This window comes from Thermobia domestica, chromosome 17 (assembly GCF_964235325.1).
Source record: "Thermobia domestica chromosome 17, izTheDome1.hap1.1, whole genome shotgun sequence".
Taxonomy (NCBI): Eukaryota; Metazoa; Arthropoda; class Insecta; order Zygentoma; family Lepismatidae; genus Thermobia; species Thermobia domestica.
The window spans coordinates 126672911-126696602 of NC_137470.1; the positions used below are offsets into that span (position 1 = coordinate 126672911).

The 23692-nt window shown below is 34.9% G+C and overlaps 1 protein-coding gene across 22 annotated transcripts in view; it reads left to right on the forward strand.

The window, feature by feature from the left end:
- The window catches only part of Glut1 (Glucose transporter 1), a 942408-nt gene that overhangs the window by 838923 nt on the left and 79793 nt on the right, over positions 1 to 23692 (forward strand). For 21 of the 22 annotated variants that reach the window (XM_081744242.1, XM_081744243.1, XM_081744248.1 and 18 more), the window contains one exon: positions 9544 to 9768. In XM_081744242.1, coding sequence (XP_081600368.1) covers positions 9544 to 9768 — 225 coding nt within the window. The remainder of the gene's footprint in view (positions 1 to 9543; positions 9769 to 23692) is intronic. The other variant, XM_081744229.1, reaches the window with a different exon arrangement.

A 23692-nucleotide genomic window follows, 5' to 3' on the forward strand; every position in this document is an offset into this window, starting at 1 on the left:
TTACACCAACCTTAATACATTTTTTTTATTTATTTATTGTGAGATAAAAATTAAGTAACTGAAGACCGTGTGGCCAAGGACAGGATCTCTATAGAGCTTAAAGCAAGCTAGGTAGAATGGTGTAAAAAACAATTAATGTTGTAGGCAAGCAGTGAAGGGGTGAAAAAGTTACAGAGCCCCGAAGCAAGCTGAGCAACTGAGGTTGAAATCCCGACAGAGCCTTGAGCAAGCTAAACCAGGTAGAAGGGAAGCTAAGAGTCCTGTAGCAGACTAGAGGCTTTGAGGTTAGGTTTCTTATAGTGCTCTAGGGAAGTAAGAAGAGGGGAACCCAATGAAAGAATGGTGCTTGTCCGCTGGATGTTCTCCAACGTATAGGTGCTTCGAGCGGCGGTGGCGCTGGTGCTCTCATGTCGTCATGTAATTTATAGGTGGCGCTGGTGGTTTATCATTTGCTTCTTGTAGTAATCTCACGTGAGGTGTAGTACTTTAATGTAAACACATGTGGTTAATGTTTATAAACAAAAGCATGTGTCATTGTTTATAAACACTAGCACGTGGTACGTTACAATATATACCAAAATATTCAATAAATAAATATATCGTGTGATTCACAAACATTAGTATACTTTTAGAAAGGAAGAAATAATAGTTGCCTCCCTTTTTGCGAATCAGTTACGTAGCCATTACTCAACGAATATATTTTGACATGACCTCCGCAAGTACCATTCCTTTTCTTTGATCAAGCTCACTCGTAGCATTAACAGTACGTGCTTTGGTGCGGGAACCAAAGTTCGATTTTCGATGAGAAGTTTCGCTCTTTGAATTCCAGTTAAGCTATAAGGACATGTATCGTATATCCTCGGTGCTAAAAGGGGTCATTAAACTCCAAACAATACTAAACCAAGGAACATTTGCTTAATGTTTAGCAGTGCTAGTGAATCAATTTATTTATAAGTTACATGTTTCTGAAAATCGTCAGCAGCATTTTTAAAGCCTCTCAATTCTTAAACGAAACATTTTTCAAAAATTATGTTGGCTACTAAACTCCTAAATGAAACATCTTTTTAACTCAAGTTGGTTAGAGTCGTTTTTCCACTCTATGAAGTAAATATTTGGAAACTCCTGGATTTTATTACATCACTAAAAGAATAATTGGAGCAGAGAATGGCTGTACGAGATTAAATACTCGTATTACTACGAAAAATGCATTTTATTGAATTCATAAAAACACTAGCAATCAATTCTTTCCCATTGTTTAAATTTCCAGAAGATATTTTATAATTCCTTTACCATTAATTAATAATAATAATAATAATAATAATAATAATAATAATAATAATAATAATAATAATAATACATTATCATTTTTTGTAGTTTCATTTGATTCAACTAGTAGATTGCTATCTTAACAAACAAATGTATATAATCGTAAAAATGTATTTACAAAGCTGCCACGTGTTAATTCTTTAGATAAAATTAACTGATAATACGAAACTACTAAAATGGCCCATTTACTACAAATATAAAAGTTACATTTTTAAAATTAAAGTAAAATATAGCACTATTTGTAAATACTTTCTGGCGCATTTATCAAAAGATTCCATTTTTTTTTTCCTTTCAGCTCTATCTGTATAATACTAAATTCTAACTTGTGTATTTCAGTGTCATTCTGTCAATAACTACTAATTAAGAGCTTGTACTGTATGTAATGCATCTGCTTTTAATAAAGTAACTTCCATGTTCTTTCTTTAGTAATCTAGAAATATGTAAGCGAACGTTGTTGTAAGTATGTTTTTTCTTAAGTTCTCTCACAAATGAAAATGTAAGTATGAACTTACATGCCTTCATTTGTATCGACTAATATATTTGGAAGTTTATTCTGTTTTTCCTACTTTCAGCAATTGATTTCAAAACAGTTGAGCAATGTAATATATATATATACCAATATCCCTGCTAACCAATTAATAAGTTGACATTTTGAAAGTTCTACCTCAAGGAAGTAACGGTTATGCTACTAGCAAAAAGTGCGGATGCTTGAATAAATCCTAATTGCGCTTTTTATACTAATTTGAGGATTCCGAATCGAATAAAACTATTTTTAAATATACTTGTTCATGGGGTCACGAGAAATATTACATCAAAGCTGTGGTCTTTTGAGAGACCGCTTATGCGAATAGTAGAAATGTTACACTTCGATACGCTACTAATTGCGCTTTTTATACTAATTTGAGGATACCGAATGCAATAAAACTATTTTTAAATATACCCATTCATGGGGTAACGAGAAATATCACCTCAAACCTGTGGTCTTTTGAGAGACCACTTATGGGAATACCAAAATGTGTTACACTTCGATACATTTCTAACTGTGCTTTTATACTGAATTGTGGATACTGAATCCAATAACACTATTTTTAAATATACCCGTTCATAGAGGGTCACGAGAAATATTACCTCAATGCTGAGGTCTTTGGGAGACCGCTTACGCTAATACTAAAAGTCTTACACTTCGATACATTTCTAATTGCGCTTTTTATACTAATTTGAGGATGTTGAATCTAATAAAACTGTTTTTAAATATACCCGTTCATGGAGTCACGAGAAAAATTACCTAGAATTTGGGATATTTATATTCATTTATATACCACATTTGAGATCAATTTTCTAGGAACCCATGGACGCATGTGTTTAAGAGTAGTTTTATTGAATTTAACAATCTCAAATTAATATAAAAAATGTCCTCAAATTAATAGAAATATCCCGAGCGTGGGCGTTTTTATCAGTGGGACAAGCAGTAGTGCTTCAAAGATTTGAACCTTCAGATCATTTTTCTAGTGACCTCGTGGATAGAAATGTTTGAAAATAGCTTAATTAGATTTAGCACCCTTAGATTAGTATAAAAAGTGCAATTAGAAATCCATCCAAGCGTTAGTACGTTTTACGAGTAGTATGATCGTTAGTTCTTTAACGGAATGTCAAACACGTTATTTGATGCCTTCCCTCATAGTTTCATTATATTGTCATTTTTCTTCGTGGCTTGCATTTAAGGTTTTCTGTGCTCATTGTACTTGTTCGTAAATCTTCTTGAATTCCTCTTAAGTATATATTTTTTCATTTTTTTTCAACCTTTTGATGTCATCAACTTTTTTCTAGAATTTGTTGTTATTGGCTTAAAAATTTGTTGTATAGTAGTGTTTTGTTTGATCTCTGTTGCTGTCAAGCTAGTTATTGCAACAATAAGAAATTGTTTGAAAAAGTTTGAGTTTCTTATATACAAAAGTTAAATGCACAGTAAACGTGCAGTTTGTCATTAAATCCAATGGAGAATATATTCTCATTTTACATTGTTCGTTTCATTATTTATTGTCTGTTTTGCTGTGTTATAGCAATGCAAAACTAATCATTATTTCGAAATTCGTCAATTCTGCGCAGAAATAACTATTTCGGACATACTAATAAGGAGAGCTCCTAGTTTTTCAGGGTTTGCTGCAACATGATTCTGAACAAAAAAGTTTCGTTATTAAATGTTCTCTAGATATAATTATTCCTGAACTCCTGGCACAACAATTCTTAGAAGGCCAGGGAATATCATCGTGCTTGTGGCCTCCTATATATCCTTTGAGGTGATATGGGGTCAGCACATTTGCCCCCTCGTCATTAATTTTGGCTTTCTAGTCCAGCTCTTTCTTTCAAGCAGCTCCCCAATTGGCCTTATCACGCTAGGTGGACGCCACAATGCCAATATTATCTGGTGGATAAGAATGATCACCCATCTTTCCTCTAAGCAGACCCGGTACTCTAGACCAGAATGCACTACCTCTTTCTTTCAAATAGCTCCCCAATTGGCCTTACGACGTTGGATGGACGGCATAATACTAACACCACTGGCGAGTTTGAATGGTCATCCTTTTTTCCTCTGACCAGATCTGGTCTGCTTGACTTCGCTAATCTCACGAAAAGCGGTATTCTAGCGCGGCTGAGGCGTTCGCATTCTCTTAACATACTATTTTCCATTAATCTTGTTCGTTTTAAACTATCAGATTGGAAAACAGTTTTAATGGCTACTAGACCAGTCAGATAGTTACAATTCTCATTTAGATTAATCCTGTGTTTATTTTGTACTTCTTACGTAATATTGAGAGCTTTTTATTATAATGAGTCATGATATTTTCCCGAAATGAAATACAATCCTAATTTCTTTCTTCTTGTATTATAGTTCAGAGAGGAGAACTTCAGATATTTCTTTCCGTGTTCACATGTAATTGGCTCTTCAAGTTCGCATATATTTCTGATTCATTTCTTTTTTATACTCTTCTATGATCATTTTAATCATTCTTACACTTTTCAGAATGTTAATATTTGTTTCGCAGAAATCGCGAATTTTTCACTCTGTCATCTTCTTAATAGTAAATATAAGTTTATGCCACTCTCGAAATGAACAACTCTGTATGCAAAAGCATTGCCTAACAAAATGGAAATTTTCATTCGTAAAATATCATAATTTTAATTGATTTCATTTTTATAACTCCCTAACGTATTTCTAGTCATCCTTTTCGTAATTTATTTACAAGTAAGCAATGCACTCGTCATGAACTTTGTATTTCGAAAACAAAATGCTCTCTACATAAAAACTTTTATACTGATATCTTCTTTACGAATCGTAATATTAATGTTACAGTATCGCACTATTTACTGGTCAAGAAGTATGATATTTCTTTCTGAGTACGGAGACCAAGGCATTGTAAGTATAATGGTTGCATTTAAACTCACCGTTTTTTCCAGGGTTTGAAATCAAACAAGACAGCAGTTTATAGTAGAAGTATTTGTAGTTGAAGTCAGTTCTTTGGTTGAGCGAATGTTGTAGCACTCTAGATTGCCACTTCGTTATGAAAAAATTAAGAAACCAAGGATTTTGTTCGGTTTTTTTTACAAAATGTTTCTAAGATCATTTGGCAGCAACATTGAGATGATGGTGTTGTTCACGTAAGTGCAAAAGTGAGATCTGATGTAAAAATCTGAGCGTGTGGAAATCGGAGAAAAGCCTATTGTTTTCCATTAAGACATATACTTAGAACCATTTTGGAATTATTTTTGTAAACAATGCCACTGAAAATGACATCGGTGGCGTCCTCCAGCAGTTTGTATAGCAAAATTTTAATTAAAAAAATAAATGTAAGCACTTAGGTGATTTAACTTTGCAGGACCTTAAATATTTTCTAAATACCATTTTCGGAAGTTAAAAAGAACACCAGCAAAGCAATAATATCTTATTTAGAGTCTTATTCCACAATATGGACAATAATTTCTCAGAAACACTGCGCTCTTTATCAATGATGTTAATTCAATTTTTAACAACCGGTTCTGTAATATATATATATATATATATATATATATATATATATATATATAGAGAGAGAGAGAGAGAGAGAGAGAGAGAGTAGATGGATATGGCAAGGTAGATAGGTAGATATAACTCTCTTAGGAAGCAAACGACACAAGGTAGACAAAAGCAAAGTTTTTACTGGATACCACAAGTGACAAGTAGAAACCTACCTAGCATCCTAATAGAAGGTGGTGTGACAAAATTAGGTAGCACTGCAAATATGTTGGAAACAGATTATTCAAGATAGATGGTTGTCAAAAAGTATTGGAAAGATCGTAATCCAGCAATGGATCGCTAATTGTTGATAATGGTATGTATGCGTTTCAAATAAATAACCCTCACCACTTCACACATGTGATATCAGTTCTCATTCTTGATATCTGAGCATTTGAGATTAAGAAAAAAACGCTTATACCTTGTTCTGAGAAATCATACGTTTAACCCTGTAGCTGCAAGAATTTCTAAAAACAAAGATAATTAAACTAAATTATGCCTGGGTATAACAAATGGTTCTGCTAACTCGAAATAATTTGACAATCGGTTCTAGCGAACCGGTTGAATAGCACCACTGCTCTTAACTGTAGATATGATTCTTCTGTCAGACTTGTCCACTTCTTTCAGTTCTTTATGTGAAGGCTAAGTATTAATGCACGTTCTATACGAGTGTGTCCAAAAGTTATTATTATTATCGTTATTATTTTTTTTAAAAGAAAGCCGAACGGTGGCTTTATTTGTATGTTCAAAACCTTCAGTTTATGGTGGGAGTATATGTTATGCAGAACTGACGTTAACCTGTAGGTCTGTGTTTCGTATATGTATGTACACAAGAATTAGTATATATATGTAATTCCCCTTAAAATCCATCACTGGACGTAACTGTAAATTCTCGTTGTCGTAAAATGTTTTCTGTGACAATTGATAATATTAACCCTTAGAAACCGGGAGACGTCATATCACGCAAAAAAGAAAATCGCACGGTACGGTTGACGTGATATGACGTTCCACCACGTGGGTCCTTTATACTCGCAAGGACCGCTGGTTTTTGGTTAGGGTATCTCAAATGACACCAAAAATTATAGTAGAGACCCTGGGCAACAAAATACTTTTTACTTCATATGTCTGTGCACAATAGAAGTGATGCTACACGCTTTTGTTTCATATACTACAGACTATATTTAAATTCCCCGCCGTACCGTGAAGCATTCTGGGCGTTCAAGCGTCGCAAACTAAGGGTTAATGCCATTGCATATTGCTAGTAGTTGTTTGTATTTGTAGCCTTAATTTTCACAGCTTGGTGTTTTCCTAATTTACTTTCCTTTCACTATTCTTGCGAATATAGTAAGCCATTCTGCTCGAAAGAATGACATATCTAAGATTTATTAACAATGTTGGAACGCAAACTGTTCGTATTCATAGAAAACATGTAATGTCTTCATGCCAAAGTAAACGGCGAAAACCAAAACCAAAAATTAAAAGGGAATTAGATACAAATATCAGAAACGCCTATGGGCTCCATACTGTCAATTACACTAGAGAAAGAAAAATAAAGTATTCGTTTTTAGGTAGTAGGAAAGTGCTTAAAAGCAAAGGGGTATTTAAATTCTAAAGTAACTTTCCAATCAACCGTCCTAACTACTAACAATAACTAGTAATATTCGCTGCTACTTTTTTTTTTCCCACTGTCAACCTTCATTTGGCTTATACCATAACCACAAGCCACTATTATTATACAGGAACCTTCATGTATTCCACAAAATATTCCAATAACGTAAGCTACCCTTGGCATTACATTAAACGTAATATATCAACTGCCACTCTTGGCTCATCTACCTAAATATGAATATCTTCAGCCGCTTATGTCTCATATTCCACAGACAAATAACGCCTCTCTTTTGTACTTGCAATTTCCCAACACCTTGTCCGATTGTTCACGACTAACACTGTCTGATATCTTTAAACAATGCCCCTGCGTATACACTAAATTCTAACATTAATGACAACTTTTCTTCAGGTATCATATTTTTTGAAGCAAGATACGAGCAAACAGAAGTGTGATTAGGTTTGTGTTGCAGAAATACGAACACAAAATGAAGAAATTGCAGAAATTTATTTTTTTTATTTTATTTTTTTTATTTTATTTTATTTTATTTTATTTTTTTTTTTTAATGGAGAAATATTGTAAACAGTCAATATCGTAACGATAAGTAGTTAATGTTGGCAAGCCGAGGCCTTTGGCTAGACCGAAAAGGAGATGTGACGAGAATATGATACGGTATTGACATAAAGAAGAGGATAACGACAGAACCTTCTGGATTTCTTTAACCATTGAAAGATATTTAATAAAAGTATAAAATGCCTATAAATTCAAAAAGAGCAGATTTTATTTTGTAATTTTAGATCAAATTACATTTATTTCTGTAATTTAAGTAGATCTGAAACTGTGAATTAAAAAAAAAAAAATGAGGGAGGAGATTATTTCAGCTTCAGGCACGAAAACTGTTAAAATAATAATTACTTGTTTTGGAACAGGAGGGGAAGAGTACATATTATTAATTTAAAATTTGATGTGAATACAGTTTCCAACCGATGTAGATTAAAATTTTCAAATGGTACCATTCTGTTACTTGATACCGCTTGGAATAACAACATGTAATTTCACTGTGTCAGCGCTTTTATTTTAAACAAATAATTTTAGCATTAGCCTTAAAACACGACTTTGTGATCCAGTTCTCAACATCAGAACAAGTTAACATTGTTATCAGGGTACATATTCTTAAAAGTAAAAATTCTCATGTTGTTGCCACGATTTTGAAACATCTTGTATACATTTTATTTATGACATTACAGTTTTGTTGCAGGACATGATAAATAGCGGATGTCAACTCAACTAAAGCACTGCTTGTTTTCTTTGTATTTGTGTATTTTAATGTAGAATAGTTGATTTTTGATACCTGTATTGGAATTTAAATAAGTGTGGTGTTTCAAATTACAATTGGATTGTTTGATTGTAATAATTAGCAAAAGAATATTAAATTGTGCAATTAAATTACCTTTAAAATCATAATTATCCCCATATGAACTAAAAATTAAAACCATAAACTAACTTTCACTGAAACTAAAACATTTTAATGTCATAATTTGGTCTTTATTAATTTATTTGTAATCAATTAATCAATAGAAAAGGAAAACACAGGCAATTGCTTGTTTATTAACAAGGAAAATATAATTGAAAGTATTAAAAATAGGAATAATGTACAGGGTGGCCCAAAGTAGGTATTCAGTCCTGCATTGGTCAAATATGACATTTTAGTTTATTAAAATAATGAGTTTAGTTGCTTCGATCTGTTCCTCGTTTAAGGTATAAGGGAAAAGAAATTAAGAACAAATAGTAAAAGAAATGAAGTCAGTATGTGTATGGATAACTGTAAGAAATTATATAAAATGCCATATCTAGATCAGTACGGAACTGTATACCTACTTTTGGGCCACCCCCTGTATATTTCGGTAGACAGGTAAGCACACCTAGTTGAAATATTCCTTGTTCCTTCTCAAGTTCTATAAACGTCAAATTTTAGTTTGTTTGTATACTCAAGAAACAATGTTTTCCATTTCTGATTGATTGATTTCTATATGTCTAGGATAATGAAAAATCAACTGTTCTGTGTATTTGTTTTGTATATTTGTAAGTGCTGTGTCGGCCACGTTGTCAACTTTTGGTCGACTAATTTTATACGCTGTCTTAAAATTTTTTTGCATATCACCCTGCAAAAATGCTTCATTATTAAGTACGACTTTTGTTTCTCGTTTTTAGATATCATAATATGCTTTAATTACTAAACTTTTTTTTTTTTTTTTACTAACTAAAATACTTGATGCATGATATTAACTTTAGCTTTGTATTTAAATGATTTAATTAATTATTAATTTGCCTTTGCTTACACCTTCACTGCCTCTTCTGGCTCACTTTTGTTTCATTTTCCACTGAAATCTTTCCTAACAATGCTTGGAGGAGAAGCTCACATTTATGTGTGACGTCACAGCACGGTCCCATTAGTTGCGTTTTCTATTTATTTTTTATCAGCTTGTTTGAAAGTTTTGATGTAGGTATTGCCTCTCTCCTCCGGCTGCTTGGGAAAGGTGATACTACCGCCCGTTAATAGGAGTTTTTTGGTTATGTGCAGGAAATGATCGACTGGATGTCGTACCTCTCAGTTGTATCAACGCTCAGCTTTGTGGTGTTCTTTGCTGTGGGACCTGGGTCGATTCCCTGGATGATCACTGCCGAGCTCTTTTCCCAGGGACCACGCCCGGCTGCCATGTCCATTGCAGTGCTAGTTAATTGGATGGCGAATTTCCTCGTTGGAATCGGATTTCCAACTTTGCAGGTATTTTTCAGAAGTATTACTTTATTTTTTGAAATTTTATGGTAATGTTTGGAGATTTGGCATAGTTTTACTTTAGCATAATAATTTTATATGTTTGTATAGAGTGGTAGAAAATTAGATTTTCATGGAAGAAACTAAAAGGTATGTTATATATCTGTCACGGGATGTATTCAAAATTACACCTAAAATTCCGACATGTTATTTGGAATATTTTCCATATTTTCGCAATATTTTATTCATTTCCGTAATGAGAGGCGAGGTTTTGACAGTAAGAAACCTTCAACGCTCAGTTTTTTAGCCTCTGCGTAGCTGCAAATGACGAAGACGATCTTCAGGAGATGATTCATTACAATGGAAGAAGACAAAAATCATGAGTCTAGAAATGTGTCTTTTCAGAACTGTAATCTTTCGAAAGCGTAAGAAAGTAAAATTGTAAGTTAACCTAATTTGATTAAAAGGTATAACAAAAACAGCCAGAGATATTTTGTACGAACTTACTCTCCGCTCCATCTAACTTTCCATGCTTCACAATCATATAGTACTTGTACAACGAATACTGCAACGTTGATTTTTAAATGGAGCAAAGAGTAAGTTCGTGGAGAATATCTTAGATAGCTTTCCTTAGGGCACTTAGTTAAACTAGCTAATTTAAAATTTTATTTATTTATTTATTTATTATGCTTTTCATGGCTTATACCTCTGAAAGGACAAGTTTCTGAACCTATGTTTAATTGGAACTATTTGTTTAATTTGACACAATAAATTGCTTTCCGGGGTGTGTTTTCATCTTTGGGTTTAATCTCTATACGAGTACACTTTCTTAATGTGCATGTCTACACTGACATTCTTTTGTTCTAAGTCAAGACCGACCCTGGAACACACCCAATTTTCACCACTAAACCAAATACTTTTTATATTTGTATTTTCACACAAGGATTCCTTTGTTATAACTCTAGACCGACCCTGAAACACATTCAATATCCGCCACAAAACCAAATGTTTTATATATGTATGTGCACGCTGAGATTCGTTTGTTTCAACTACAGATCAACCCTGGGAATACCCAATCTTCACTACTAAACCAAAAGTAATAGTCACTTCCCTACTGAACTTATCTTTATTGGTCCGCGTTATTTCCAACAGTCGAGTCTATCAATGCAATCAATCCAGATGTACAATTTATCAAATCATAATTACCTTTTAATGATCTAAAGTCATTTTCATACTCTGTTGTGTAAAATTTGCACATCTGGCATTTTTATCTTCCCAGCTTTGACTTCTGCAGTAGGTTTTACTCTCCGAAGCTAATGATTTCTTTACCAGCGTGAGCTGTCACTTCACGAACAAACTTTGAAGAACGGATTGTGAAAGGCGTTCCTTTTCTTGCTTTTCTTAACTTGCTCTTCTGTTCTTTACACATTTTATACTTATACAGATTTGAATAGATTGAGCTAGCAACTTCAGATTTGTTTCGCAGTTTTTATTTAACTCTATATATCTTATAATTTTCTATTTCCTGTTAATCCCTTCCTATGTATATTAAGTCTTCAAGAAAGTTATGCTTATGAAGTGTATTCCTGTGCGAATATCATAGTAGAAAAGGTTTTAGAGAAACATAAGTTAAGAAAAAAAAAACACTCCCTTACACATATCCCGGAAGTATGAGAAAATCAGTTTCGATCAAGCTGAAAGAATTTGATGGCAGTTTAAGAATTTAGTAAAGAAACTAGTAAAGGCTAAATTAAAAATCAGTGTTGCCAAGTGAGCTTTGTGGTGAACGAACACTGTATGCGTGGGTTCTCTCGGGGTTCTCCCGTTTCCTCGTACTTTCTTCATTCCACCATTTTCATTCATTTCTCATCACTGTCTCCTTTAGCCTAGCGGCATAACCGTGGGACGTAAAACTTAAATATTTCATTTTTAAAAGTCAATGTTTCAGAATTACACGAAGCGAAAAGCTTCAATTGATAATTCAAGATGTCGAAACGTATTTTTTTAATTTAAATTATAGTGGACTTTTTTTTTTCAGGGAACATTAGAAATCGTTCTATTTTTTTCTATTGGCTGTGAGTGATTGCACTTCCCACTTTTATGTAACAGTGAAAATATGTTTTCAGCTTGTATACAACATCGAAATAATTCTGTGCACAATACATGCAATTGCAATTCAACTTTCGTATTTAAAGTTAATAGCAATCTTAAATAATAATAATATTTATTATATCTGCAAGATAATAAATGATGAACGCGTGTTCCGCAGCACAAAATGGTGAGTGTAGGGTGGAAGTCCGCAAGCAGGTACAATAGGATGCCGTAAAATGAAGAGTCGAAAATTAGATAGTGAGGACTGAAAGAGAAGAAATTAAGGGGATTGTTCAAAGAAAGAATTATGGAACGAGTAAACCTGCAAGAAGAGAATGTACAAAAATGGTGGAAGGCGGAACACATCAGAGAAAACTTTGGGTAAAGCTTCAGCAAAAGATTCCCTGCAGAAAAAGAAAGAGTCCAAGAGAACAAGGAAGTCGAAGAAGCTATTAACACAAAGAAAGAAGCAAATAAAAAGTGTAATCGTTCTGGAACAGAACAGAATAAATGTAGCTTCAAGGCGGCCAAAAAGGCAGCAAAAAAGAGTAGTGGCCAGATCAAATGCGCAAGCCTGGGATGAAATGTATGACGAACTTGAAACACCAGGGGGAGTGAAGAAGCTATATATAGGTTAGCAAAAAATAGAGATAAGACTTCAAAAGACTCATATTAGACAAATAAAAGATGACCAAGAATAAAAGAAGACTTACTTATGAGGAGAGGATCAAGGAGACATGGACCGGTTATTTCGAAAAACTTTTAAATGAAGATAATCCGAGGAAACTTTTCGGCCATGGAACTCCAAATATTGGAGAAACATCAAGAGTATGCCGGAAAGAAGTAGATAAAGATTTAAAAAAAAATGACGACGAGAAAAGCGATAGGTCCGGATGGCATACCAGTAAAAGCATGGAAGAGTTTGGGGGCAGAAGGTATAGATATTGTAAGAGATCTGATGCAGAAAATCTATGAACAGAAAAGAAATGACAAGTCAATGGAGGGATAGTGTTATTGTACACCTTGTCTCAAAAAGGTTGAGCGCATTCTTTATTGGTGTTTTGAGGCAAAAATTTTCAAAGTCCAGCTTCGGGTATCTTCGGGAAAAAGTAAGCCAGGTTCGAACCTCCAAGCCAGCCTTTGCAAAAGGGAAAAAGTTTGCAGATGTGTTTTTCTTCTTTTAAATATAATAAGACTTGTTGCCAAGTGTTTAAAAAAGCAACATTGATTGAAATACTAAATGATACAATATTTCGAAACGTTTTTATTAATGTGAGCACATGCTTGTTTGTCATTTAGCTCTCTATACGTAATGGAACATTTAAATACGTTAAAGAATCTTTCCATATGTAAAAGAATGCTCAAAATTAAGAAATAGAACATAATTATCGCCTGAGTACTAAAATAAAAGTCAAAGTAGAACAGAAACTGCGTTTGTAATGGATATGAATGTCATAATCATCTTGAGATCCGTTATACGTTGCTAGAAGCTTAGTTCTAGAAGTCCTTGTGTTAGCTCATTGGTAAGCTGTCGGATTTCAAATCATATGGTTGAGAGTTCGATTCTCGTCTGGGCCAATACTTTTTTTAAAATTACATTTTCCGCAATGCATGAAAAATTATATAAAATAATTACATTAAAATACATAAGTTGTTTATATATAACATAATAATTGCAGAACATAGTAATTATTATGTTTAAAATATAACATCTGAGATAATTTTCACAGTAGGTCGGTATTATATATGAGGATGTAAATACAAGTTAAGAAACTCGTTCAATAGCAATAAATAAATCATGTAGTGTATTTATTTGCAGCTATTTGTCATATAGAGAGTAATTCTCAACATTCATAATACAGAATGTCATTTATGTTCTTGAAAAGTTATTCGATGCATAAACAGAGGGTATAAACAGAGAATCCAAAGTCGGAACGCTCGCAAAAAAATTCATGAACCCCAATGGTCACCTGAGCAGACTGAAATTGTGCTTATGAAGCATGCCACAGCAGAAAGTTTTTACATAGATTTTCAATTCAATTCCTGATATATGCTTTTGCAATGTGGAAGTGGTGATGCCTTGAGTCGCCCTCTCTCGCTCGCTCGCTCGCTCACTCTCTATTTATACAGAATATAAAAGTGGATTTATGTGTGTGTTTCAACATAATTCTAATATATCTAGAGCAATTTTAACTATATTTCTTACAGTCTGGAAAAAGAGTACTGTCGGGATACATATCAAAAATGCTAGAAACGGGTCGATATTAGTATCGAATCCATAGTTTCGTGGTCGCTTAGGTGAATAGCTCTACTTTCAATTCAAGTCCAATTAAGCTCCCATTAGCACCCAGGGTGGTTACGTAGCGACATAAAGATATCGAAATCAACCGATATTAGAATCGAATCGTAAGTTTTCAGCGCCGCTAACAGTGTAGCATTTCCCATTAGTCCACATTAGTCCCATTGCCTAGAGGGCAACATATTTGCAGAGTGCAAATTTTAAAACTTGAATAATATTTTAATTTTTTCCGTATGAAAAAGTTAAAAATCATGGGCAAATATACTATTTCACGAACAATCCTCTTTTACTATTCTAATATGTTTAATAATTGCGTAAGAAATGTAATAGTAATTCAGAACATGTTTCACAGTTGTTATTTTTTGTTACATAGTTGTAGCTATAGCATGTAGTGAGTGGAATTTAACTGTAATAAATTCAGTAATTAACCATATTCGAATTAAGTTTTATTTTTAAGTTCGGAATGAAGGGGCGGAGAAATATGTAGTTATTGGCGGCACCGAGCTTTTCTACATTTTACTTTCAAGATCTCCATTTTTCTTTTGTCATTTGTTCCTAATAAAAAAAGTTCAGTCACTTTTGGATTGTCATAGGATAGTAGGAGTTGGATTTTGGGATGCAGCCTGTGAGATTCTAGAGGAGCTAACTGCTTGAAAAAATATTTTTGAATCATCTGTAACATATGAAATAAGGATATGTATCATAAAAAATTGAAAGTAACTATGTCTGCGTAATCATCACGGTCAAATTGCAAAGTCAAATGAATTGACGTTTGGTATATAATCAGGCTCCAATCCCAACTGGGAAGTTATCATACGCGTGTCACTTTCATTATAATACATATCCTTAGGGGGAGTAGAAGTCCGAATTTTTGCGAAAAATTTAGTATCTCACAAGCCGTTCAACTGAGAGCTGAAATTCAGCATACAACTCTTTATTAAAAATAAAGAGAATATGCCCTGGCATTTTTTAAAATTGTCTTTTATGAGCGGGGGGACGGGAGGTGCCTTTTCTATATAGTGGAAATTAATAGTGGGTTGATTGGTAAAAATAATCGAAAACGATTGATATTAGTTGAGAAAAAAAATTGAGTAATGCAAACTAAAGTTCTTTTTGAATTTTATACCCACTGCTTTCTATTTATAATTGCTGAAGCTGGTGTTTAATATATGGAGCGTTCCGAGCATAAGGCAATCAAGCCATAAAGTTAGAGAAAATGGCCATAAAATTTGTATTCTAAACGTAATTACATGGGCATTTTCAATTTTTTTTTTTTTTTTTTTTTTTTTTTTTTTTTTTTTTTTTACGTTGGTCTACTTTTCCTTGATTCGAAACTTTTAAATTTCACCCTATTTTCTACTGAATGTGTCTGTAAGGCAACAAAGAAATAATTACATATGATAAATTTAAATTCATTTTAATTCAGAAAATGAGAAACACTTTGCCATTATATATCGTAAAGGTCAGACCCACCAGTATTGTAACAAAGAGGTGCTTGAGCCAATGACGGTAGAAATTCAAACTCCGATAAGTGATAATTTCACAGTCTTGTTTTATTACAAGTGTAATCTCTTTAGTCAATGGAGAGGAGGACGTGGGTCATCGGTCAGAGTTGATGTCGATGGGTTTTGGTGGGTCGGAGTTGGTCGCAATGGTTCAGAGTGGTGGTTCATAGTTGGTGGTGGGTCAGAGTGGATCACGATGGTTGATGGGTCAGAGTGGGCCAATGGGTCATTTGGGTGGTGGGTGATAGTGGGTCATGGTGGGTCGTGGATCAAATTTTCATTGACCCACACCATCTCTGGTTAAAATTGTACTAAAGATAAGAGGCACCGAAGATGCATGTCGGCTATTATGCTCAAATTTTGCGCATGGATAGTACTCCACCAGAAAGCAATAAATCTGAAACGGTTCACGGTATCACCTCCTAGAACTCGAGATGTAGGGGTTTGTCTGATTGGCTAAATTAAGACGTCAATGATTTATCCTTCAACAACCAAGCTTTTTATGATCGTTTCCGTGGGGAAGTCAGAAGAACACGTGCCTAGTAATCGTAATATTGATAGTTCGCGTCCACCCCGGCGTATTTGTTTTGTGTTTTTTTGATTCACCTAAATATAAACAAATCACACATACAGGCATTTTAACATATTTTGGGAGAGTAATTTTTGTGGTTCGTTGGCGTTTCATCGCGTCTCTGCCGCTGGTAGTAAAGTTTTCAAAATTGAACTTGGGCCATCACGGATCGTCGCTGCGGGGCCACCAATTTCTGGCGAGAGGTTAATAGTTGACCATCTGTAGTCCACCGACGCTTACAGCTTAGGGTAATGAATGATGTCCTTGCCTTGTAGACTTCATGACTACCGACGTCGGCAGTCAACTAGCTTTTAGTATTCCTTTATTAACCATCTATCGTTCATGTTTGTACACGGTGTTGTCATAATAATAATAATAATAATAATAATAATAATAATAATAATAATAATAATAATAATAATAATAATAATAATAATAATAATAATAATAGTTATTATTATTATTATTATTATTATTATTATTATTATTATTATTATTATTATTATTATTATTATTATTATTTGTAGTAACAGTAGTATAATTGATGATAGAATAATTATTGTCTATGTATTGTCTAGGTAGGACTACACACAGGATTTGGGTCGTTTTGGTTCGACTTGACTCTAATCCGAGTCGAGTTGGAAGATATTTTTCGCGCCGAGTCCAAGAGTAGACCTCAAAGATGTCTGTTTCGAGTCGAGTCGAGTTTCAAAGAAAAGTCGTTCGTGCCCATCCCTACTAATGAGAGCTTAATCGGAGTTAAGCGAAATTGAAAGTCTCACTATTTATCTAAGCGACCCCGAAAACTATGAATCTAATATCGATCATTTTCTAGCAATCTTTTATATGTATCCCCCTCCCATTCACCATAGGTAACCCGACAGCACTCTTTTTGAAACTATAAGAAATGTGGTTAAAATTACTCTACGCCAGTGGTTCTCAATCTAATTCCTATCACGATCCCCTTTTATCACACGCTCTTGCCAGCGACCCTTTTATAATTTGTTTTATAATAAGCTTGTGTGGGATTTTTAACATACCTATTTCTATAATAGTAGAATCCATTTTTTTGTTTATAGTGAACAGTGCCATGGAAAATCATTGCCCGGGGCGAGAGTATAGTACGATGTCACCGTATATATGAGTGACGTCGACAGACTAGCTACGAAGCGCCACCATGGTTGGCACGAAGCTCAATAACATTTTCAAAATAAACCCTACCTTTCCTTAATTTTGAGCACATTTTATTACGTTTTCCTTCTATTTTACACATGTGCACATGCACTTTCCTAACATGAGTAACACACCTCCTCCGAAATATGTGGCCCCTTTTTTAGGCGTCCGGCACTGACAGTGGATACAGTAACTGTAATATCTATATTCCCAACGACGAAGGTGCTGGTTCAAGATGGATGTTAAACTCCTTCATTGAAGAGGCCATTAACGTATCCGATCTAAGCCCACAACTTCTTGACCAAATAATAGAATGATCATGCGACAAGTCTTTGCAACTGGTTTTCTGTAACGAAGACTTGGACAAGTTCTGCCTGATGAGGAGAGAAGAATATCCTGGTCTGGTGATTGCTGCTTTAAAAGTAATAATTCCATTTGCTATATCGTACTTGTGCGAAAGTGTGTTTTTTTTATGGTAAACATTAAAACAAAGATAAGAAATCGCTTATCAGTTGAAAATGGCTTGATAATGTTCGTCATGAAGATTGAACCGGGCATTGCTGCACTAGTGAAATTACACCATGCTTAGGTATCTCATTAGGTTTTAATTTTAATTGTATTTCAATGTGCAGGTTTTGTTTCATGTGTATTTTTCTAGTATTTCTATATACAGTTCTCATTAGTTTTATATCATACCTCTTTGATTTAAATTCATTTTTAAACAACTCTACTAACTAACTAACTCTATGGCCTATGGAACCCGGAGGTTCAATGCCGCGTTCACAAAAGCTCTACACTGACTTCTATCCTTAGCCAATTGGATCCAGTTTCTAATTTGTATTCTTATCTCAGCGAGATCCATCTTAATATTCTACTCCCATCTGCGCCTAGGTCTTCCTAATGGTCGTTTTCCGTTTGGTCTTCCTGTCAAGACTTTGAAAGCGTTTCTACTTTCTTCCATTCTAGCTACATGACCTGCCCACCTAAGCCTCCTAGACTTGACGACCCTAACAATGTTGGGTAACCGTATAAATTATGTAGTTCCTCGTTATGAAGTTTCCGCCATTCCCCATTCCCGTTCCTCTTGGGTCCGAATATTCGTCTAAGGATCTTGTTCTCAAATACTTTCAGTCTATGTTCTTCCCTCAGAGTAAGTGACCATGTTTCGCAACCATACAGAACAACAGGCATGATTATCGTTTTGTATATTTTAAGCTTCAAATTTCTCGACAGAATTCGCGACGACAAGAGACTTTGAACCGAATAGTAACACGAATTCTACACCCTTTGAAAATGTTCAGTAGACTTATTTTTTATTGTTCTTTACAGTGTGTATAAAAAATAAAAGTATGCCTATCAGAACAAAATTAAAAATAATATTTAAAAATAATTTCTGGTATTAGATTCTAACTATATTTATCTCTTCCGCCTATCTTCGCGATCCCCTAGGGGCCGCGACTCCCAGGTTGAGAAACCCTGCTCTAGGCACACATGAGTTATGATGGAACATACATACATACACTTTTATATGTATAAATGCAGATAAGAGAGAGTTGAGAGAGAGCGATTAAGGAATTACCGCTCTCAATCTCTTCACTTTACTTTTGCGATTCGTGAAAATCTTACGTGACAGTTTGGGGCTAGCTAGTTTTTTTGTCTTGAACCACGATCCGATTTTCGATATGCTCGACCTAAATGCTGTAATGCGAATATTGAGAAGTTATCTGCGATGAAAGTAGCTGCAAATAAATACATTACATAACTTATTTATTGCTATTACAGGATTTTTTAAATTTGTATTCAATATTCACACATAACACACCGACGTTCTGTGAATACCTCAGATGTTATATTTTAAAGATAAGAATTACTTATGTCGTGAAATGATATGAATATATATATTCAACTCATATATACAACGGATGGTATGAAAATATATATACAACTGATGAATTGTAATGTAACTATTTTACATAATTTTCATGCATTGAGGAAAGTAGAATATCATAAAAGAATCTCACCTGAACGGGTATCGAACTCACGATTTAAACACTCGGTGGTGTACCACTGAGCTAACATGACCGCTTTTCGGAATCTGCTTCTGAAATATAACTGAGCTCATACGTAAATGCTCTTTTCCGTATGGAAATCACAATGACGAAACGAGAGTGTGAATACATAGTCTCGAAATATTGTATCATTAAGTATTTCAATCAATGTTACTTTTTTCTACTCTTAATACCATTTCAACATGTCTTATTATATTTAACAGAAGGAAAAACATATCTGTACATCTTTTCCCGATTACTAAGGTTGGCTTTGGAGGTTCGAACCAGCAGCTTTAGTTTACTGTTTTCCGAAGATACCCGAAGTTGGACTTCGAAAGTGTTCGTCTCAAAACAGCTATCATCATATCGCTCAATCTGTTTGGTATATGGTATATGTTTTTATACGTGTAAAGTCAGTATAACAATTCATTCTTTAAACAGCTTTTCGTATGTATTAATATTTCTTTATAAAAACTGTTTTTAATGTTATTATTACAGCGCACCATTTTCAGATTTCTTTCGCGAGTCGTTGATCAAGTCGTTCGCCACCAGCGTTGCCAAACTCACAGCTCGGAATTATTCCAAAACCTGATCGAACTTATGCTAGATTCGGTCAAATTATGCTAGATCCTCATAATTACTAATTCAGGAGTTTTAAAGAAAGGAAGTTGAGATACGATAACGTAACTTAAAATACACAGAGAGCAAGAATGCATGGATAGAACTCAATACTTCACGCACCAAAATTTTAACTCAACTAAATTACTGCAGTCGTTGTCAGACTCAATGGCGTATATATCGTATAAATGAATGCAAAGTTTTTGTTTACATATTTTGAAAGAAAATTACTTCGCAGCATAAGCGGAGTTGGGAATCGTCTGCTGGGGGGGGGGGGGGGGCAGATTTTTGGTCGGTCTCGGAGCTGTCATTTCAGGAATAAATATGATCATGAAGTCAGAAATAAAGATGGTGAAGTTGCCAAAAAGTTGGGGGGAGAATGGCCCCCATAGCTCCGCCCATGCCTCGGAGTTAAAGGATTAGAAAACCCTGGGTGGAGCCACAAAAAAAAAAGCCCAAAGCCGTTCCGAACTTACTTCGGAAAATAAGACTGCCTGTATGGTTTACCGAGTGTATGAATCAATGGAAGAGGATACATTTCTGCCGTTCTTTTTCTTCCCACGACCAACTTCTTTCTCATCTCCAGGTTTTACGGCTTTTTGATAACTTGCTGAAATTGTGCTAGATTTGGGCAGGATGCTAAAAGCAAGATGCTAGATGCTAGAGACATGCAAATTATGCTAGATCTAGCATCATTATGCTAGATCTGGCAACGCTGTTCCCCACAATAGGCGTGTCGTGCAAGTAACCAATCACACGCCAGGTACTAGCTTTTACCTATTGCTTCCTTCTCACAGCTCAGAACATTGGTAACTATGGATAGACGTACAGCAGTAATTACTTTATGGGAGTTGGAAGGTTATTCTGCAACTGCAGCTAGCAGGCGAGTAGGTGTCCCGGCCTCTACAGGAAGGCGATGGATTCGGAAATATGGTGCTACAGGTCAGACTGGTAATTTACGATCTCCTGGTCGTCCGCATGTGTCAACCGAAGCCCAAGATGCGAGATTAGTAAACGAAGCCCGGTTAGACCCACTAAGGACGTCTGGACAGCTAAGGGAAGCTTCTCTCTTTCCTGGTAATAAGCATACAGCTCTGCGAAGGCTTCGTCATGCTGGGTTACGTGGCCGTGTTGCTGCCGTGAAGGAAAAACTCTCAGACGACCACAAAATTTACCGTCTCGCGTTTGCACAGGCGAATGTGGGTCTCAATTGGGAAAACGTAGTTTTCTCAGATGAATCCATATTCACAACATCAAAGGAGGGACGCCGTTTTGTGTATCGTCCGAGAGGTACCCGATATGACCATGGATATGTGGCTGCTTGCAATCGCAGTGGCCATGTATCTATTTTATGTTGGGGTTGGATTTCCAGTCGCGGAGCAGGACAGCTTCATAGAATTGAAGGACATCTGGACAATGCTCAGTACTTAGACATTATCAGTAATATCATGGTGCCATCTGTACGAGTATTTCAGCCTGATGGTGTAATTCAGTTCCAGCAATACCAGTCGCCAATACATACTTCCCGTGTGGTTCATGAATGGTTCGCAGGGCACCCTGAGATTGATTTAATCGACTGGCCGCCTCGTGGAGCAGACCTCAATCTCATGGAAAATATGTGGGCAGAAGTGAAGCGTACTCTAAGGGAACGTTGGCCTGAGGCAGATCCACCAAGAACTCAGGATGACCTGTGGCATCTTGTTTCCGAAGCATGGCTGGAGGTAGGGGAAGGAGATAGATTTGTCACCCATGTAATAGATTCCATGCCCAGAAGAATGGAGCGTGTAATAAATTCAGAAGGGTCTTGGACACAATATTAATGTCCCCGCCTTAACTCCCGAAAAAAGCCCTTTTCAGGGCTACCTAAACGCCTCTGAAAATATTTCTAGAAGTAAACCACTTCTTGTATCCGATTTCTGTGCAATCCTACTAACAAAAGAATGATAATTAGCTGTAGGCTTTGAACTCAAGACCTCTTCAGTGGCAAGTCCGTACTCTACCAGTGAACTAACATGAACACGCAAACCCAACCTGAAGAAACACGACTTTCAATTTCTGGTATTCGATGACAACGATGCTCATATACTTTGCAAATGTTGTATTCAACTTGGGATATTCCGCAACACACACACACACATAAACAAAGCGAAAGAGAGAGAGAGAGAGAGAGATGAATACACAAAAGCATATTCAACGTATTCGAATGAGACTCTAAGTAACGACATTCCGTTCTAAAGAGAATTTGTGTTTCTTCCCGTGACGTTAAGGGGATCGGGAAAAGTTATGTGTCTTGAAGCAGGATACGACTTTGGATACTCTGTTTATACACTTTCTATATCCGTAGGAATATACTGTATTTCACGAATATAAATAACATACTGTAATGAGAATATTGAGAAGTTAAATCTGTATGACAAATAGCTGCAAATAAATACACTACATAACTTATTTATTGCTATTAAACGATTTTCCTAACTTGTATTTAACATTCTCATATATATAATACCGACCTACTGTGAAAATTATCTCAGATGTTATATTTTAAACATAATACTTACTATGTTCTGCAATTATTATGTTATATATAAACAACTTATGTATTTTAATGTAATTATTTTATATAATTTTTCATGCATTGCGGAAAATATAATTTTAAAAAAAAGTATTGGCCCAGACGAGAATCGAACTCTCAACCATATGATTTGAAATCCGACAGCTTACCAATGAGCTAACACAAGGACTTCTAGAACTAAGCTTCTAGCGATGTATAACGGATCTCATGATAATTATGACATTCATATCCATTACAAACGCAGTTTCTGTTCTACTTTGACTTTTATTTTAGTACTCAGGCGATAATTATGTTCTATTTCTTAATTTTGAGCATTCTTTTACATATGGAAAGATTCTTTAACGTATTTAAATGTTCCATTACGTATAGAGAGCTAAATGACAAACAAGCATGTGCTCACATTAATAAAAACGTTTCGAAATATTGTATCATTTAGTATTTCAATCAATGTTGCTTTTTTAAACACTTGGTAACAAGTCTTATTATATTTAAAAGAAGAAAAACACATCTGCAAACTTTTACCCTTTTGCAAAGGCTGGCTTGGAGGTTCGAACCTGGCTTACTTTTTCCCGAAGATACCCGAAGCTGGACTTTGAAAATTTTTGCCTCAAAACACCAATAAAGAATGCGCTCAACCTTTTTGAGACAAGGTGTACCTATGTTCAAGGAGAAGAGAGATGTACAGGAAACTAAAGAGGAATCAAAATAATGTCACATACATTGAAGATTTGGGAGTAAATTGTAGAAGAGCGATTACAAGAACAAATATCAATAAGAGAAGAACAATTTGGATGTGTACCAGGAAAGAGAATTAACAATTGGCATTGCTAGTATATAGTGTGCCTCAGTGGTGTACAACGGGTTGAGTCCATCTTTTCTTTTCATTAAAAAAAAGAAAAAAAAAGAAAACTTCCTAGCTCGACATACATTTGTACACTTTCTTACTAAAACTATACTTGTATGGGAGAAAAATGATTGATATAACATATAAAATTTGATCTTACACTTCATGTATATTCACTTTTTTTTTCTGAGACACAGATATCAGCACGTAAG